Source organism: Lagenorhynchus albirostris, chromosome 11 (genome assembly GCF_949774975.1).
Source record: "Lagenorhynchus albirostris chromosome 11, mLagAlb1.1, whole genome shotgun sequence".
Lineage (NCBI taxonomy): Eukaryota > Metazoa > Chordata > Mammalia > Artiodactyla > Delphinidae > Lagenorhynchus > Lagenorhynchus albirostris.
Window position 1 is genome coordinate 4,409,140 of NC_083105.1, and position 15,059 is coordinate 4,424,198.

General features: G+C 39.6%; 1 protein-coding gene across 1 annotated transcript in view; it reads right to left on the bottom strand.

Moving 5' to 3' along the window:
* Nucleotides 1–15,059, bottom strand: part of ATXN10 (ataxin 10) — a 153,687-nt gene that overhangs the window by 104,784 nt on the left and 33,844 nt on the right. Inside the window, exons 4-6 of the mRNA XM_060166900.1 lie at nt 11,154–11,250; nt 8,801–8,959; nt 1,614–1,694 (exon numbers count right to left, since the gene is read on the bottom strand). Coding sequence (XP_060022883.1) covers nt 1,614–1,694; nt 8,801–8,959; nt 11,154–11,250 — 337 coding nt within the window. The remainder of the gene's footprint in view (nt 1–1,613; nt 1,695–8,800; nt 8,960–11,153; nt 11,251–15,059) is intronic.

Consider the following 15,059-nt stretch of genomic DNA (forward strand, 5'->3'; position numbering starts at 1 on the left):
TATACTCGGTAAGGCTTACTGACCAGTGTAAAGCGGCAAGTGGAGGAGGAGGTGGGGATAACTCTGAGGTTTCCAACCCAGTAGGTGATGTTACATTAATGAATATACTAGATAAAACTTTTCATGATTAAGAAAAATTCATTCGTCTACACAAGCTTTCATTCAAAAACTTTTTTTAGCGCTTGTTACGTGCCACGCAGTGGCTAGGAAATGTGGACACCACAGAATAAAAAAGACCAAATCCTGGCCCTCAAAGAGCTAACAATCTAACACTAGTGTCATACAATGGCAAGCAGGTATGTGACGTGATACAATGTGTAACAGACGACGTGATGAAACAAAAGCACTTCTCCTGTGGAAGAAAAATAGAGGACGGGGAAGAGGTGGCAGCTGAGTAAGGAATTTGCGTGAAGTAGGAAAGCCGCGGCTACAAGTTCTGTATAAGTCAAAATGGACAATGTTTAGTTTGTCATCCTCATTTTGTTAGGAAACAGATCGGTTAACAATAGATCATTTGACAGGAATATGGAAAATATAGACTTGAATATTAAACTGTGTATTCTCTTGCATTCAGACATTCCTTACTGCAAAGCAATTTACTAATTTATAGCACTATTCTTCATATTACTTATTTTAATTCTTTTTCTGCAAGAGAAGTAGGCATATGACAGTGGTGGCAGGGGGTACTGGATTTATAAATATGGCATTTAAACTGACTTTAAAAGCACAAACTTTTCCTTTTTGTTAAAGATATTAAAGAAGGAAAAAACACTACTTAACAAGACTACAAAGGAGTGCATAAAGATTAACTGTTGGAACCCAAATGTACAGAAAGAATTTCAAAACCACAGCAATTATCAAAATTGTGACTACAATCAAAAGATTAACATTTTTTACGGTTTTTGATCATTAGATCTGTGCCTTCTGAGTAAGTTTTATTTTCCTAAGGCAACATTTCCAATCAGGTTAGGAAAAACATACACTCTTGGAATGGACCGAGTACTAGGAATCATTTTATTCAATCCTCTAATTTTACATGTCAAGAAACTGAATCCAAACAAGGTGAAAGACCTGGCTAAGGTCACATAAAGAGTTACTATGACAACAAAGCACAGAGCCAAGGTACTAAGGTCTCTGGGCTCAGAGGGCACTGCTCTTCCCCTACTCGGCCAGTGAAGGTCACAGAGAGGTACTGATTTTCTTTCAGTCTAAAATATCTACTGGAAAACTATAAACCTAGCAGAATGTATCCCAAATCATGACAGCAGGGATGTGAACAAATGAGCACATTTCACCTATACAGCTGTAATACACAGCTGCATGATTTACTTTTATAAAATCGAGGGACAAGCATAACATTTTGTTCTTAACATTTTTTAATATGGTTTTACTGAATAATGGCGCCAACCTGGATTCTGCAACCCTACGTAAATCACTGCCTGTTGTGGCTGCGCTGTAATGTTAACCAACCAATTTAAAACCATTACTGACACAGAAACATGTATTTAGAGATTTTGTGCCAACTACGAAACCACACAGCTTTTCAGTCATGTGTACAGAGTACTCGATATGGAATGCTAAATACTCAAAACCACACTGGGTTTTGGGGTTACCTTTCTTGATTGCTCATTTTGGCATACATGACTTTAACCAATTCCGGGCTTTTCAGAAAATGGTCTGTAATAATCAAGAACCTAAGAAAAAAGGAGGGAGAGGTTTGGTTACTACAAACATAGTAAAATAGACATGGCCTTATCTACTTTATAGGCATATCTTATACATAAAAGTACTCCTGTTTATTGAATTTTTGATTAGCTGTAATCTTCAAATGTTTTAGAGGTTCACATACTATTTTTCTATTAGCAGCTAAAAGAGAATGAAAACCCTCAAAATATTTTTCTCCGATTTTACTTCTGAAAAATGTATTGAAATGATTCAAATTTATTCAACTGGAGGAAAGGGCCTACTATAGTTTTTATCTAAGTTGAGAAAGAAAAATACTTCACTATAGTTCAAACAATAATATGAAATTTAGCTACAAGTTCAGGTATTATAAAACATATTAAATTGTTTTAGTCAGAAACTTAGTGCTAAAATTAACCAGAGAAATAGACATGTCATACTTTTTATTTAAACATATGCCAACAACACAGTAATGAATACTGGCTTGATTATCTACTCCTTAAGAGCTCTCAAGTTACCAAGAAAACATCCTCACTGTCAAGCAATGCACTCATCGAAACTTAGAGATCAACTTGGGGAAACCCTTGAGGCAAAGATTACAAGCATATTTCTTCAAAGTACCACTGTGACACCTGAAAAGATTGAATAGTACTATTAATTAATTCTGAATCATATTTACCAGAGGGCATCTGAAGACTTAAGAACTAAAGAATATACTATTCATAACCAAGGTTATGAATAAGCATGACAGTAAAGCGTTTATATTGACAAACACGGTTTATTTAATCACTTCTTAATAAATAACAGAACAAAAGTATGCCTTTAAGTACGGTAGCCAAATGAGGCATGTTAACTACCACGACACAGCGTCGCTTCACACAAACACAAAACCTAAACACATGTTCTGTTTCTTCCACAACCTTTCAAATAAGTGACCAGCACTGATGTAAATATTTCCAACAATAATGGGTAATATTCAAAATTCTCAATTTTCACGTCAATTTAGGTAGGTCATCAAACAGCGACAACAGAAATTCATGCACATCACGCCAGGTATACAAAACTGTGACCCTAAAGCTCATCCATAATTCACCTATTTGGAGCTCCAAACATTTTCCCACAAGAACATTCATTCAAAAACACAATGTGCCAAATACTGTGTGCGAGGGGCTAGGTCCCAAGCCATAATTCCAAACTCTAAGGGTGCAGAAAGACACACGCATAGAGAGATAATCAGAGAAAAATGTCTTAGGTGCAGCACACAGGCACACGTCACGGATTACAGAAACAACAAAGTTTATCTAACTAGAGGGCTGCAGGGAAGAGGAGCGATGGATGGGACAGGAGAATCAGGAGTTCGGTGAATCCCTAGTTGCAGAGGGAAGGGAGAGCATTTAAATTAGAGGTGACACAAAAGGACTTGAAAAGACTGCTTGAAGGAAAGAGGAGCAGTGTACTAAGGGAATTATAAACAATAAAATACTACCAGGGTTTAAAGAGGGACTCGGGACCTAACACTTATGTCCTTGAATGTTATTGTAAACAGCCCTCAGCCTACAGAACTGTCAGTTGAAGGGAGCTTCACCAAGCTTTGAGTTTATTAAGACTGAGGTGACAACCACGCCTTCTTTCGTGATACTGGTCATTAGTGCTCTCTTTCTTTTTGCTTAATCAATTTTGTTCATCTTTTTAAAGAGTCAACTTTGCCTTTGTTAATCCTTTCTATTTTTTTTCTGTTTTCCATGTTATTGACTTGTGCCCTTTTATTTTCTTCTTACTACTGAGGATTTACTGTACTCTTCTCTTTCTATCTTCATAAAGTAGAACCTTAAGTCCCTGATTTCAGACCTACTTTTCTGACATAAACACTTAAAGCTATAAATTACCCTCCCAACCCTGCTTTAGCTTTATCCCACACATTTTATGCTTTCATTATCCTTCAGTTCAGAAGATTTTCTAATTTGCCTTGTGATTTCCTTTGTGACAAATCAATTATTTAGATGTGCTAATTTCCAAAACTTTAGAATTTTTCTAGATCATCTTGCTATGGTTTTCTAGGCTAATTGTGGTCAGGGAACATATTCCGTATGTTTCCAATCCTTTTCATATATTCATTGAGACTTTTTATAGCCCCGACTATGGTCTATCTTAGTGAACATAATGCAGACAGCTGAAAAGAAAGTAAATTTTCCAAGTGTTGAGAAAATGTTCTATAAACCAGACTCACGTGAAGGTGGCTACCTATCTCAGTACTACTGAGATCATCTACATCTATACTGATGCTTGTCTACTTCTATCAGTGGCTAAAAAGTGAGTGTTAAAATCTCCAACTATCACTTCCAATTCCAGGCATAACAGATGAACAATTGACCTCCTACCTTAAACAACTACAAAAGCAGACAAAACATATGAAACACTTATCAGACAAGAAACAACAAACCCAACTCAATCAGGTTGTGCAAATAAAAGGCACTTTGGAGAATTTCCTCCTAAACAAACAAAATACCCTAAAAAATGCATGGTAACTGTATTCTGATCAATATTTTTATAAAATCCTTATGGCCTAATTAGCAGACTGAGACACACTCAGTGAAGGACAGAGTTATTCTACATGCTGGAATGTGTGGTGAAGAAGTGGAACTTGAATTGAAAACGTTTTCCACACACAGGGGTGGTCAAGGGTGCAGGGAATGGGGCAAAGACAAAGGAAAGATCCACTACGGTGCTGTCGCTGTGACCACCAGCATTACCTGGAGCTAAATGAAAGTAGGTCCATATACTGGGACCTTTATACCAAGATAAATTCCAAGCAGATCAAACACTTAAACACCAAAACTGAAATGATACAGTACTGGAAGAAAACCTAAGTGGAGAAAAGGCCTTTATAGCTATTATCAAAAATCTTAAGACATTAAAAAAGACCGGCAATTTCACCTACTAAAATATCAAAAACTTTACATGAAGAAAAGTGCCAGAAGCAAAGTCAAAGACAAAAAAGGGAGAAAAAAATTTGCATTTTATTTCATACAAAGGACTAATATCCTTAATTTAAAAAATATTCCTACATATATAGAAAAGACTGCCATCCTAATAGAAAAATGGGTGAAGAAAATGAGAATGTACATAAAAGAAAATTAGACTCCTCAATATATAAAATGATGCTCAACCTCATAACAAAAAAAATACAAAATAAAACTATACAATGATACTATTTTAAACCTTGGCAGAACTGGCAAATCCAAAATTTTGATAGCACACTCTGTTAGCAATGATAAAGGAAACCAGGTACTACTCTCAAAATTTGCCAAGGGAAGTATATACTAGTATAACATCTATGAAGGACAACTTGGAAGTGTCTGTCAAAATTATAAAAGACATTCTCTGCGAGTAACTGCGAATCGTGAATTTATCCTACAATCATACTTGCCCATATGCAGGATGACATACGTGTCAACAAGGCCGCAGGACAGCTCCACTCAGATGTAGAGAAGGCACCTCAAACTTAACGCAGTCAAAACGAACTCCTGATGTCCCCTAGCCCCACCCCAAACTGTTCCACCCACCTCACTCAAACAAGCCAAAAACCCAGCTCCCACCCTTGCCTTCCTCTCTCCCACCTCACCCCCAAAATCGAATCCATAATAAGCGTCACCAGCTCCGCCTGCAGAGCACACGCAATCTATTCATCTCTCTTCATCCCACTGCGACGACCCTCATCTAAGCCACCCTGGCCTCCTGACAACTACAACTGCCTCCTAACAGGCAGCCCAGCCTCCATTCCTCCCTCTCCCCTCCCCACAGCTCAACCTCAGTCCAGCAATCAGAGGGAGTCTTCAAAACACAGACCAGGGACTTCCCTGGTGGCTCAGTGGTTAAGAATCCGTCTGCCAGCGCAGGGCACATGGATTCAAGCCCTGGTCAGGGAAGATCCCACATACTGCAGAGCAACTAAGCCCATGCACCACAACTACCGAGCCTGAGCTCTAGAGCCCGCGAGCCGCAACTACTGAGCCCGTGCGGCACAACTACTGAAGCCCACGCGCCTACAGCCCGTGCTCTGTAGCAAGAGAAGCCACCGCAATGAGACACCTGCGCATCGCAACAAAGACCCAACGCAGCCAAAAATAAATATGTATAACTAACTAACTAACTAACTAACTAACTAACTAACTAACACAGACCAGGTCGTTCCATACACTGCTTAAAACTCCCCAATCGCCTCTCATGGCAAAGAGTAAAACGATCGCCTTTTCCTGGCTCACAAAGCCCCACATCACTGGCCTCCAGGTACCCCTTCACCCACTACACTGTCCAAACCCTGGTCTCCCTAGTCCTGCGACAGAGGCCTCTGCCTTGGGGTCTTTGCACCCTGTGTATTCACTGCTGGGACTGTTCTTCCCAATCTGTCTCCACCTTTACCCACAGATCTTCCAATGATTGGCTACCCAGTTCTCGGTTCAAATGTCACCAACTCGGGAAAGGTTTCCTTGACCTCCAAATTTTAAAGTAGCACAAAGTTACTCTGCGTCACCTCACCTCACCAGAGTACTTAATCAAGATTCAGGGGCTTCCCTGGTGGCGCAGTGGTTGAGAGTCCGCCTGCCGATGCAGGGGACACGGGTTCGTGCCCCGGTCCGGGAAGATCCCACGTGCCCCAGAGCGGCTAGGCCCATAAGCCATGGCCCCTGAGCCTGCGCTCCGCAACAGGAGAGGCCACAACAGTGAGAGGCCCGCTTATGGCAAAAAAAGAAAAAAAAAAAGATTCAACATGGGAATTCCCTGGCGGTCCAGTGGTTAGGACCCCATGCTTCCACTGCAGGGGTCCCGCATGCCATGCCCCCCCCCAAAAAAAAAGATCCAACATTGATTCTTGTTTTTTCCACTGTCTGTCTTCTGTACCAATCATGTTTGTATTACTACTAATAAAATACTAGCTAATACTATACAGCGTTTACTATGAGTCAAGTACCATTCTAAGGGACAGCTTAGTACACATTTTGTGTATTTTTCTTCCAATTTATCTGATATTTGTTATACATTTATTTGGGGTTTTAGGTTCATTATCTGTCTCTCACTAAAACGTAACGTCTTATTAATTTTGAATCTCCAGTGCCATGAACAGTACCTGGTACACTTCAAGAACTCCATCAATAATTACTGAATTAATTAATTAATGTTTGAAGCAAGCATCTGCATGTTTTCTGAATTTCCTAGAAGTCTGCACAAAGCAGGAATAGTTTCTAATCCACGGGTTTTCCAAGATAAAAGCAAATCAGATCCCTCATGAAAAGGGCAATTAGTCTTTGCAGAGAAACCAGAGCCCCTTGTCTTGTGACACGGCGGGCAGTGCTCTCAGCAATGTCTCACGGTGGGCCCTCAATAAGATAGAGCAAAGCCACTTGGGCACTACTCCTCAGTGTAAGCCAGGCCCCAAACCAGGGAAGTACAGACAGGCAGCTCCCAGATGTGCAGGATCAACCCAGGAAAAACTCTGGGTACCCACAGAGGTGCAGATGGACTATTCATTTTCCAGGTAAGTCTCCTAAGCATTCCTTTGCACTTTTGAGTTATTCAGATAAGTACTGATTGGCAATGACGTCAAGCTTGTGCTCACCAGGTAACCAGTCAAATGCAAAACCATATGCTTTAAAAGTCACCAGAACTGAATACTGGCTCGTTCGCTTTAACCAAATATAATTAAAAAGGTAAAGTCATCAGAGCAAAGGGCAAGAATGACATCTTAAGGTACTGCCATTCAAGCTCAGACAGGTAGACAGCAAGACAGGCAGTGTCGCTACCCAACAGTCCTTGTGCCAAACCAACCATTCCAGTGAGTTTGTAACCATGTCCACATGCCTTTAAAATAACATATGGGACACGAAATTCAGAAGTCTGGAAACTTCTAACCTAAATCAATTCTTTCATTTTAGAAATAAGGAAGAAGAGGCCCACAGAAGTTCAGTGCCTTAGTTAAGGTTCCTCATTCACCTAAAAATCAAAACAAATGCTCAGTTTCCTGACTTCTGTGATGCCTCCTGGGATGCTCCCCAGGTACTTCTGCTCCGGCAGCCTCTCTGGAAAGAAGTTCGGGTGAACTTAAACCTTGAGCTAGGGTCTGGTTCTTCATGCTGCTTTCAGATCAAACCAATGAGGAGTAAAACCCATTTATTCTTTCTTTCATTCAACAAATAGTAAACATCTACTAGTGAGTAAAGATAGCAGCATTTTTACTTTGGCACTGTTTAAAGGATAAGAACTGTCTCTCACAGTTTACAATACAGGCAGAAAAAAAGCTTTCTGACTGGACATCCATACAGACAACTGGAATTCTTTGCTACAACACCTTATGGCATAACATTGAGTGTATAATCCTGGTGGCAAATAATATTAGATACACAAGGCAATGATGATGGAATGCCAGTGACAGGGAGATTTTTTTCTTGCAACTCAAAAATGGTCATTTAAATGGCTGTCAATTATGCATGAGTTTTTATATGTTAGTTGCTGGGACTGTTTTTCTAAATATAATATACTTTCCATTCCAGGGGCTGCACGAAGTTACAAGCAAATTCTCAACTTTCACTCAGAATTCATTGTGTTGACTTTCTTACCCTATATCTGCTCAAGGGAAGAACCAAAGATAAAGACCTTTATAACAAGAAGAGTCTCAGTCACGTTTAATATTTTCTAAGCTATAAACTTTAAATTTGTAATTAAATTCTTTTGCAGAATTACTATTTCTGTAAATGCAGAAATTTTGTGGTAATATTTTATGAGGGAGGTGGGGTCCCACTAATCAGAAACATAAAATGCCACAAAGACATTTAGGGCCTGTAAGTAATACTCCAGCTTTATGGAAAATAGAACAAATTATCTTGGGAGAGGATCAAAAATATACTCCATCCAAAGCAGAAGTCAGAATAGAAAGGACATCAGAGAAGCACATATTTATTTACAAACAAGAAAGGCTAGAAATGGGATCTTTTCCTAGTTTTTCAACATATGTTAAGCTTAAACTTACTGTTCAATTGTTATAATTCAAACTTTTACTTAAAACCTCTACCAGGAAAGTGATGTCAGGATGTTTAAGCAGCCACATTTCTAACAAGATACTCACGGCCATTCCGATTCAGGCTGCTTCTGGTGAGCTTCTATGACATCAATCGCAATATTGAGGTTTTCTTCCAGCTCCTTCATTCTTTCAGAATTAAGGGATGTGAACAAAATCATTGATGAGTAGGCAACAATTTTTTTGTCTGGATGATTTAAGCAAGACCTTCCAAATAAAGAAATCAGGGTGTTAGCCCAACTTAGCAGCATGATAAAACATGATTATAACTCATAAATAGTAATAATCCCATTAACAAGTTCAGTATATACGATATTTTTAAGGATTTAATGAAGAATTACAACACTTTTAAACAAGTACATAATTTATGGCAAAAACAGCAAATTGAAAATTAGTCACGACACAGAGAACCCAATACAAAAGCGGCAGTTCACTTATGAGTCAGAGGCAGAAAGCAAATAGCATCTGATTAAAGAAAAAGGTAAAATGATTACATTTGTAAAGCATTAAAATGTTCATTCTTGTTAGGAAAAAAATCAAAAGGCATAAGATGATACTTCAATGACTACAGACATTTCTTTAACAGTCTGAGGGACAGAATGTTTAAGGGAAAGATGATATATTGGCAAGAAATAAAATTTGGAGTCAAAAGCCTCCGTATAACTCCCGGTTCACCCACCTATCAGCTATGTGATCTTAGAAAGGTCACTAATTTATCAATTTTCAATTACATTATGGGTTATGCACTATGGCAGGATTTTTTTTCTTTCATTTAAACTTCATAATACTCTTCTGGAGGAGGTTTTATCCTTTATTATAGATGAAGAATGTGTTGACTTTACTTGCCCAAAGGCACAAAGCCAGTACCTGCCAAAGCTGAATTCAAATTTGGTTGTATCTGTCTCACAAACACATATAGAGTGAAGTCACGTAACCTCTTTCGGTGTGTCTCCTGACATAAACGTGGAATATAATAACAAGACCTCCCTGGCCTGTCTCAGAGGGCTTCCGTGAGGATCAGATTTGATAACGAATGTAAAACCACCACGTAACTGCCAAGTAAACGCCTCTGACGGCCGTGTTCAGGGCCTCTCCTCTGTGTCCCTGACACCTGGATTCACCTGTGTTATTAATACATCAGTTCTTACACTACAACATGCTTATAGCACGGGCTTTGGGGGAGTGGTGAACATATCTAAGTTACCCTTATTCTACTCCTCTAGCTCAGAACCTGGCAGAGATGAGGTATTCAAAATGTTTGAAAGGAATGAATTCTCAAAAATAAGTAATTTTTATTTCTACAGCTTGAATTCCACAATTCTTTCCTTCCAACCTAAGCTTAATTATTATTAACCGTAAAGATTTTATGCCTTCAACTCTAATTATCTGCAGGAATTTGAGAACCGGTTACAGGCTCAGTGAGCTAGGGATAACATTAGCGTTTATCTGATCCTTACACCATACAGATGAGCCCAGAAAACCTATACAACCAGGGAAGGCAGCACAGAACTTAGGCAGCTGGTATTTAAAGAGTGTAGGCTTCGGATCCAGAGGGCAGCATGGGGTTCCGGTTCCAGCTACGCCATTTACCAGTGATAAGTGTCAGTTCCCTCATTTGTCCAAATGGGGACAGTACCACTTGCCCCACAGGGCAAAGGGTAAAGGACGGGAAATATACAGAAAAGACCCAGCTCTGGACATTCAAACGACAGCTGCTCTGCTGCTTATATTGTTGCCACCACCAAAGTTACCCCATTGGTTGGCAACAGAACCTGGATTAGAAGCCAGGCCTCCTGCCCCAGGATGGGGCCTTTCCTATTACCTATCCTTCCTCCATCACCTGCTCACCTTTCATGTCCATGCTCCATTTCTTATGAACACAGCTGGTCAAAACACAGTAGCAAATCACCAGGGAAAGTACACCATAAATCAATCTACATAAACAGATTGGTTATCCACATCTTATACTTCTCCATACCTACCAAAACATATAGCATTGTGCCGAGCATATAAGAAATGCTCAATTAATAAACACATGATTAATTCATTGCCCATACTTCAATATTTTATGGCTTTTTTCTTATAAAAAATGTGTCCTTAACAGCATTCCTTACTTTAACCAAAACTTTTATTTACTTAAAGTAAAAACTGACATACAATGAAGGGCATAAACCTTACGTGTACAGCCCAATGAGATGTGTATATACCTACGTGACCACCACGCAGATCAAGATACAGAAGTCTACCTCGTGCCCTCTCCCAGCCAGTACTAAACCCGCCACTACCCACCAAGAGCACCTGCTGTCCTGAGTTCTGTTACCAAAGGTTAGTTTCTCCTGTTTGGGAATTGATATAACCACAATCTTTTCAGAAGCCAGAAAAACTCTATCAATATACTCACAAAAAGAGTTCTGGGAAAGCATGCATCCAAACAATAGACTGGGAATCTTCATTCCGTGAGGCAATATTGCCTAAAAACTGCAGACCACAGCGAAAAGCTGAGGATTTATAAAGGCAAAAAAGATACATGATTAAAAGAATTTTTCAAAACACCAAATAAATATATCTTAGTTAGAAATACTCCACGTTATTAAACAGGAAGTTTGTTTGCTTCTTTTAACTATAAAAGTCTCTCACCACAATGAAACTTTGGGTATGACGTTAGTATTAAAATGCCTTACCAAAACAATGTACTTATACAAAATTAATTAACTTCTTTAAAACCTTGTAACTGTAGACACAAATATACCTGTAATCACATTAAATATCATTGGAATATGTGTTCCAATTGAAAGACAGTTGCTCTTAGACTGGATCTTTTAAAATCTAACAATAGACAATTTAAAACAAGACATGTAAAATATAAGGCTATCGAAGCATTGAAAGTTAAAGAATGGTGAAAAGATATACGAGGCAAATACCAGCCTACAAAGGGAGTCATACAACCACTTAAAACCAGACATAATAAACTTTAAGGCAAAAAGTATTATTGGAAATTTTTTTAAAGTCATTTCAGAATTACTTAATTCACAGAAAGGTATAATTTTAAATTGGAATCACCTAATAACATGGTCTCAGATATATATTAAAGAAAAACTGACAAAAGTATAGAGGGAAGAGAAAAACCCACAATTAAATTCGGCAATGATAATATACCTTTCCAGTAAATTATAAAATAAGCAGACAAAACAAAATCAGCATATTTAGAAGATTTAAATAAGATTTAATAACAACCTAGTGGACACATTTAGACTATTTCACCAAATAAAACCGCAGAATACTGGACAAAATCCAGAATGCTGACAACAAATGCAGGTGAGGATGTAGAGCAACAGGAACTCTCATCCACTGCAGGTGGGAACGCAGAATGGGGCAGCCACTTTGGGAGACAGTTTGGTGGTTCTTACAAAACTAAACATACTCTTAGCATACAATCCAACAATCACACTCCTTGGTATTTACCCAAAGTAACTGAAAACTTATGCCCACACAAAACCCTGCACATGAATGTTTATAGCAGCTTTATTCATAACTGCCAAAACTTGGAAGCAACCAAGATGTCCTTCATTAGATGGATAAACTGTGGTCCGTCCAGACAGTGGAATATTACTCAGCACTAAAAAGAAATGAGTCATCAAGCCATGAAAAGGAACATTAAATGCGTATTACCAAATGAAAAGCCAATCTGAAAAGGCTACAAACTGTATGACTCCAACTCTATGACATTCTGGAAAAGGCAAAACTATGGAGGCAGTAAAAAGATTGGTGGTTGCCAGGGGCTGGGGCACAGGAGGCGGTGTGAACAGGTGGAGCACAGAGGATTTTTAGGGCAGTGAAACTTCTCTGTATGTTATTACAGTGATGGATACATGTCCTTGTACATTTGTCCAAATCTCCACAGAATGAATATATATATATATGTATTGGGTTGGCCAAAAAGTGCCTTCGGTTTTTAAGTAAATATAAAAGACACATGTTTCATTTTCACCAAGAATTTTATTGAACATATTCACCCTTTTGTTCCACTACCTTCTGCCATTTTTCAGGCAACTTCATAATTCCATCTTCCCAAAACTTTAGCTTTTTGAGCAAAGAACTGTTCTAGGTGCCTTTTACAGTCTTCCAGGGAATTGAAATTTTTTCCATTAAGAGAAGTTTGTAAAGACCTAAATAAGTGGAAATCTGAAGGTGCAATGTCTGGTGAACATGGCAGATGAATCAGAACTTCCCAGCCAAGCTGTAACGGTTTTTCCTGATCATCAAAGAAATGTGCGCTCTTCCATTAACCTGATGGAAGATTATGCATTTTCTGTTGACTAATTCCAGATACTTTTTGTTGAGTGCTGCTTTCAGTTGGTCTAATTGGGAGCAGTACTTGTTGGAATTAATCATTTGGTTTTCCACAAGGAGCTTATAATAGAGGACTCCCTTCCGATGCCACCATATACACATCACCTTCTTTGGATGAAGAGCAGCCTTTGGTGTGGTTGGTGGTGGTTCATTTCGCTTGCCCCACGATCTCTTCCGTTCCACATTATTGTACAGTATCCACTTTTCATCGCCCATCACAATTTGTTTTAAAAATGGAACGTTTGAACATCCCTGGTGGTCCACTGGTTAAGACTCCACGCTTCCAATGCAGATGACACAGGTTCGATCTCTGGTTGGGAAAGTTCTGCATGCCACACAATGTGGCAAAAAACCTGAAACATTTTCATTATGTTTAAGTAGAGAATTGCATGAGGAAATATGGTCAAGAAGATTTTTTTCCCCACTTAAACTTATGTGGAACCCAAACATCAAAGCAATTAACATAACCAAGCTGGTGCAAGTGATTTTCATTGCTTGACTTGCATATTCTGAGTATGTCGGCTATCTCCCGCATGGTATAACCTTCACTGCTCTCGATTAATGTCTCGATTTGATCGCTATCAACTTCAACTGGTTTACCCGACTGTGGAGCATCGTCCAGCGAGAAATCTCCAGCATGAAACTTCGTAAACCACTTCTGACACATTTGATCAGTCAAAGCACCTTCTCCATACATTGCACAAAATCTTCTTTTGCGTTTCGGTTGCGTTTTTACCTTTCTTGAAAGAATAAAGCATAATATGCCAAAAATGTTGCTTTTTTTCTTCCATCTTCGATATTAAAACACAAAAATTCACCAATTTTGATAAGACTTTTTTTAAATGCATGCTGATATGACAGCTGTCACCTACAATTTAACAAAATTGTTTTGAATGAAGTTAAAGACAACTGAGTGCCACTACCGCCACTGTACGGAAGAAACCGAAGAAACCTTTTGGCCCACCCAATATATACATACATACATACACACATATATATGTGTATATATATATATATATACACACACACACACACACACACACACACACATACACAAAAGAAAAAGCACTCAAACCCACGGGAAAACCACAAGATTGTACTACACAACCACCGCACTGGCAAAAATTAGAAAATGACAAAGTGTTTGTGAGAATGTAATGCATTAGGAACTAAAGGTTCTCTCAAGTTCTTTGCATCTGTGAACAGACCGCATTTACATTACTCTTGACTGAGCACCAGTTATCAATCACTGCTTCTTAGCTTCGCTGCCTGCTCTGCAGACAGGAAGGTGGGCCTTTGAAGGTCTCCTTTGTCAGCTGGCATGCACAGCCTCGTGGGTAGAGGCGCTGGAGGGGCGCTGGAGGGCTGGAGGGAGCGGAGTTTTTCTCTTCCTGGTTCTGGGTAGTCCTCTGGCCATGCTTCTCCTGTTTCTCTGGCGTTCATCTCCTGCAGCTTCTCCAGTGAGGAGCTCTCGCACAGCAGGACCAACCAGCAGTGTCCAGGAGCTAGGAACTTCCTCAGGATGCTTCGAAGCCAGTTTCAAGTCATGGAAGATTTCTGTGGACGACTCCCCCCTGCACCCCAGAGGGTGGATTTCCATCAAGTTCCACCAACACCACCCCTCGGCGACTTCACCACCACCCAGTGAGCCACAGCCGTGCCCTCTCCAAGCAGGCCTGCATCTCAGGCCTAGGGGGAGGGGAGCCTCTTCCCTGGACACTCATCTTAGCCCTGGGGGCACTGGCTGCTCCTTATATCTGCAATTCCTGTGTTCTTTGGCATTCTCTTTACTTCTTAGTAGTCAATCCCCTGTTATTTCAAGCCTTTGTTATAGTTAGTAATTCTTTATTTAAAATTTTCCCTGTTCAAATTGCAGTGCGGTTTGTGTCTCCTGGTTGTACCCGAGCTGGCAGAGCAGATGGAGAGAAGGGAGGGAGGGAGGGAGGGAAGTTGTGAG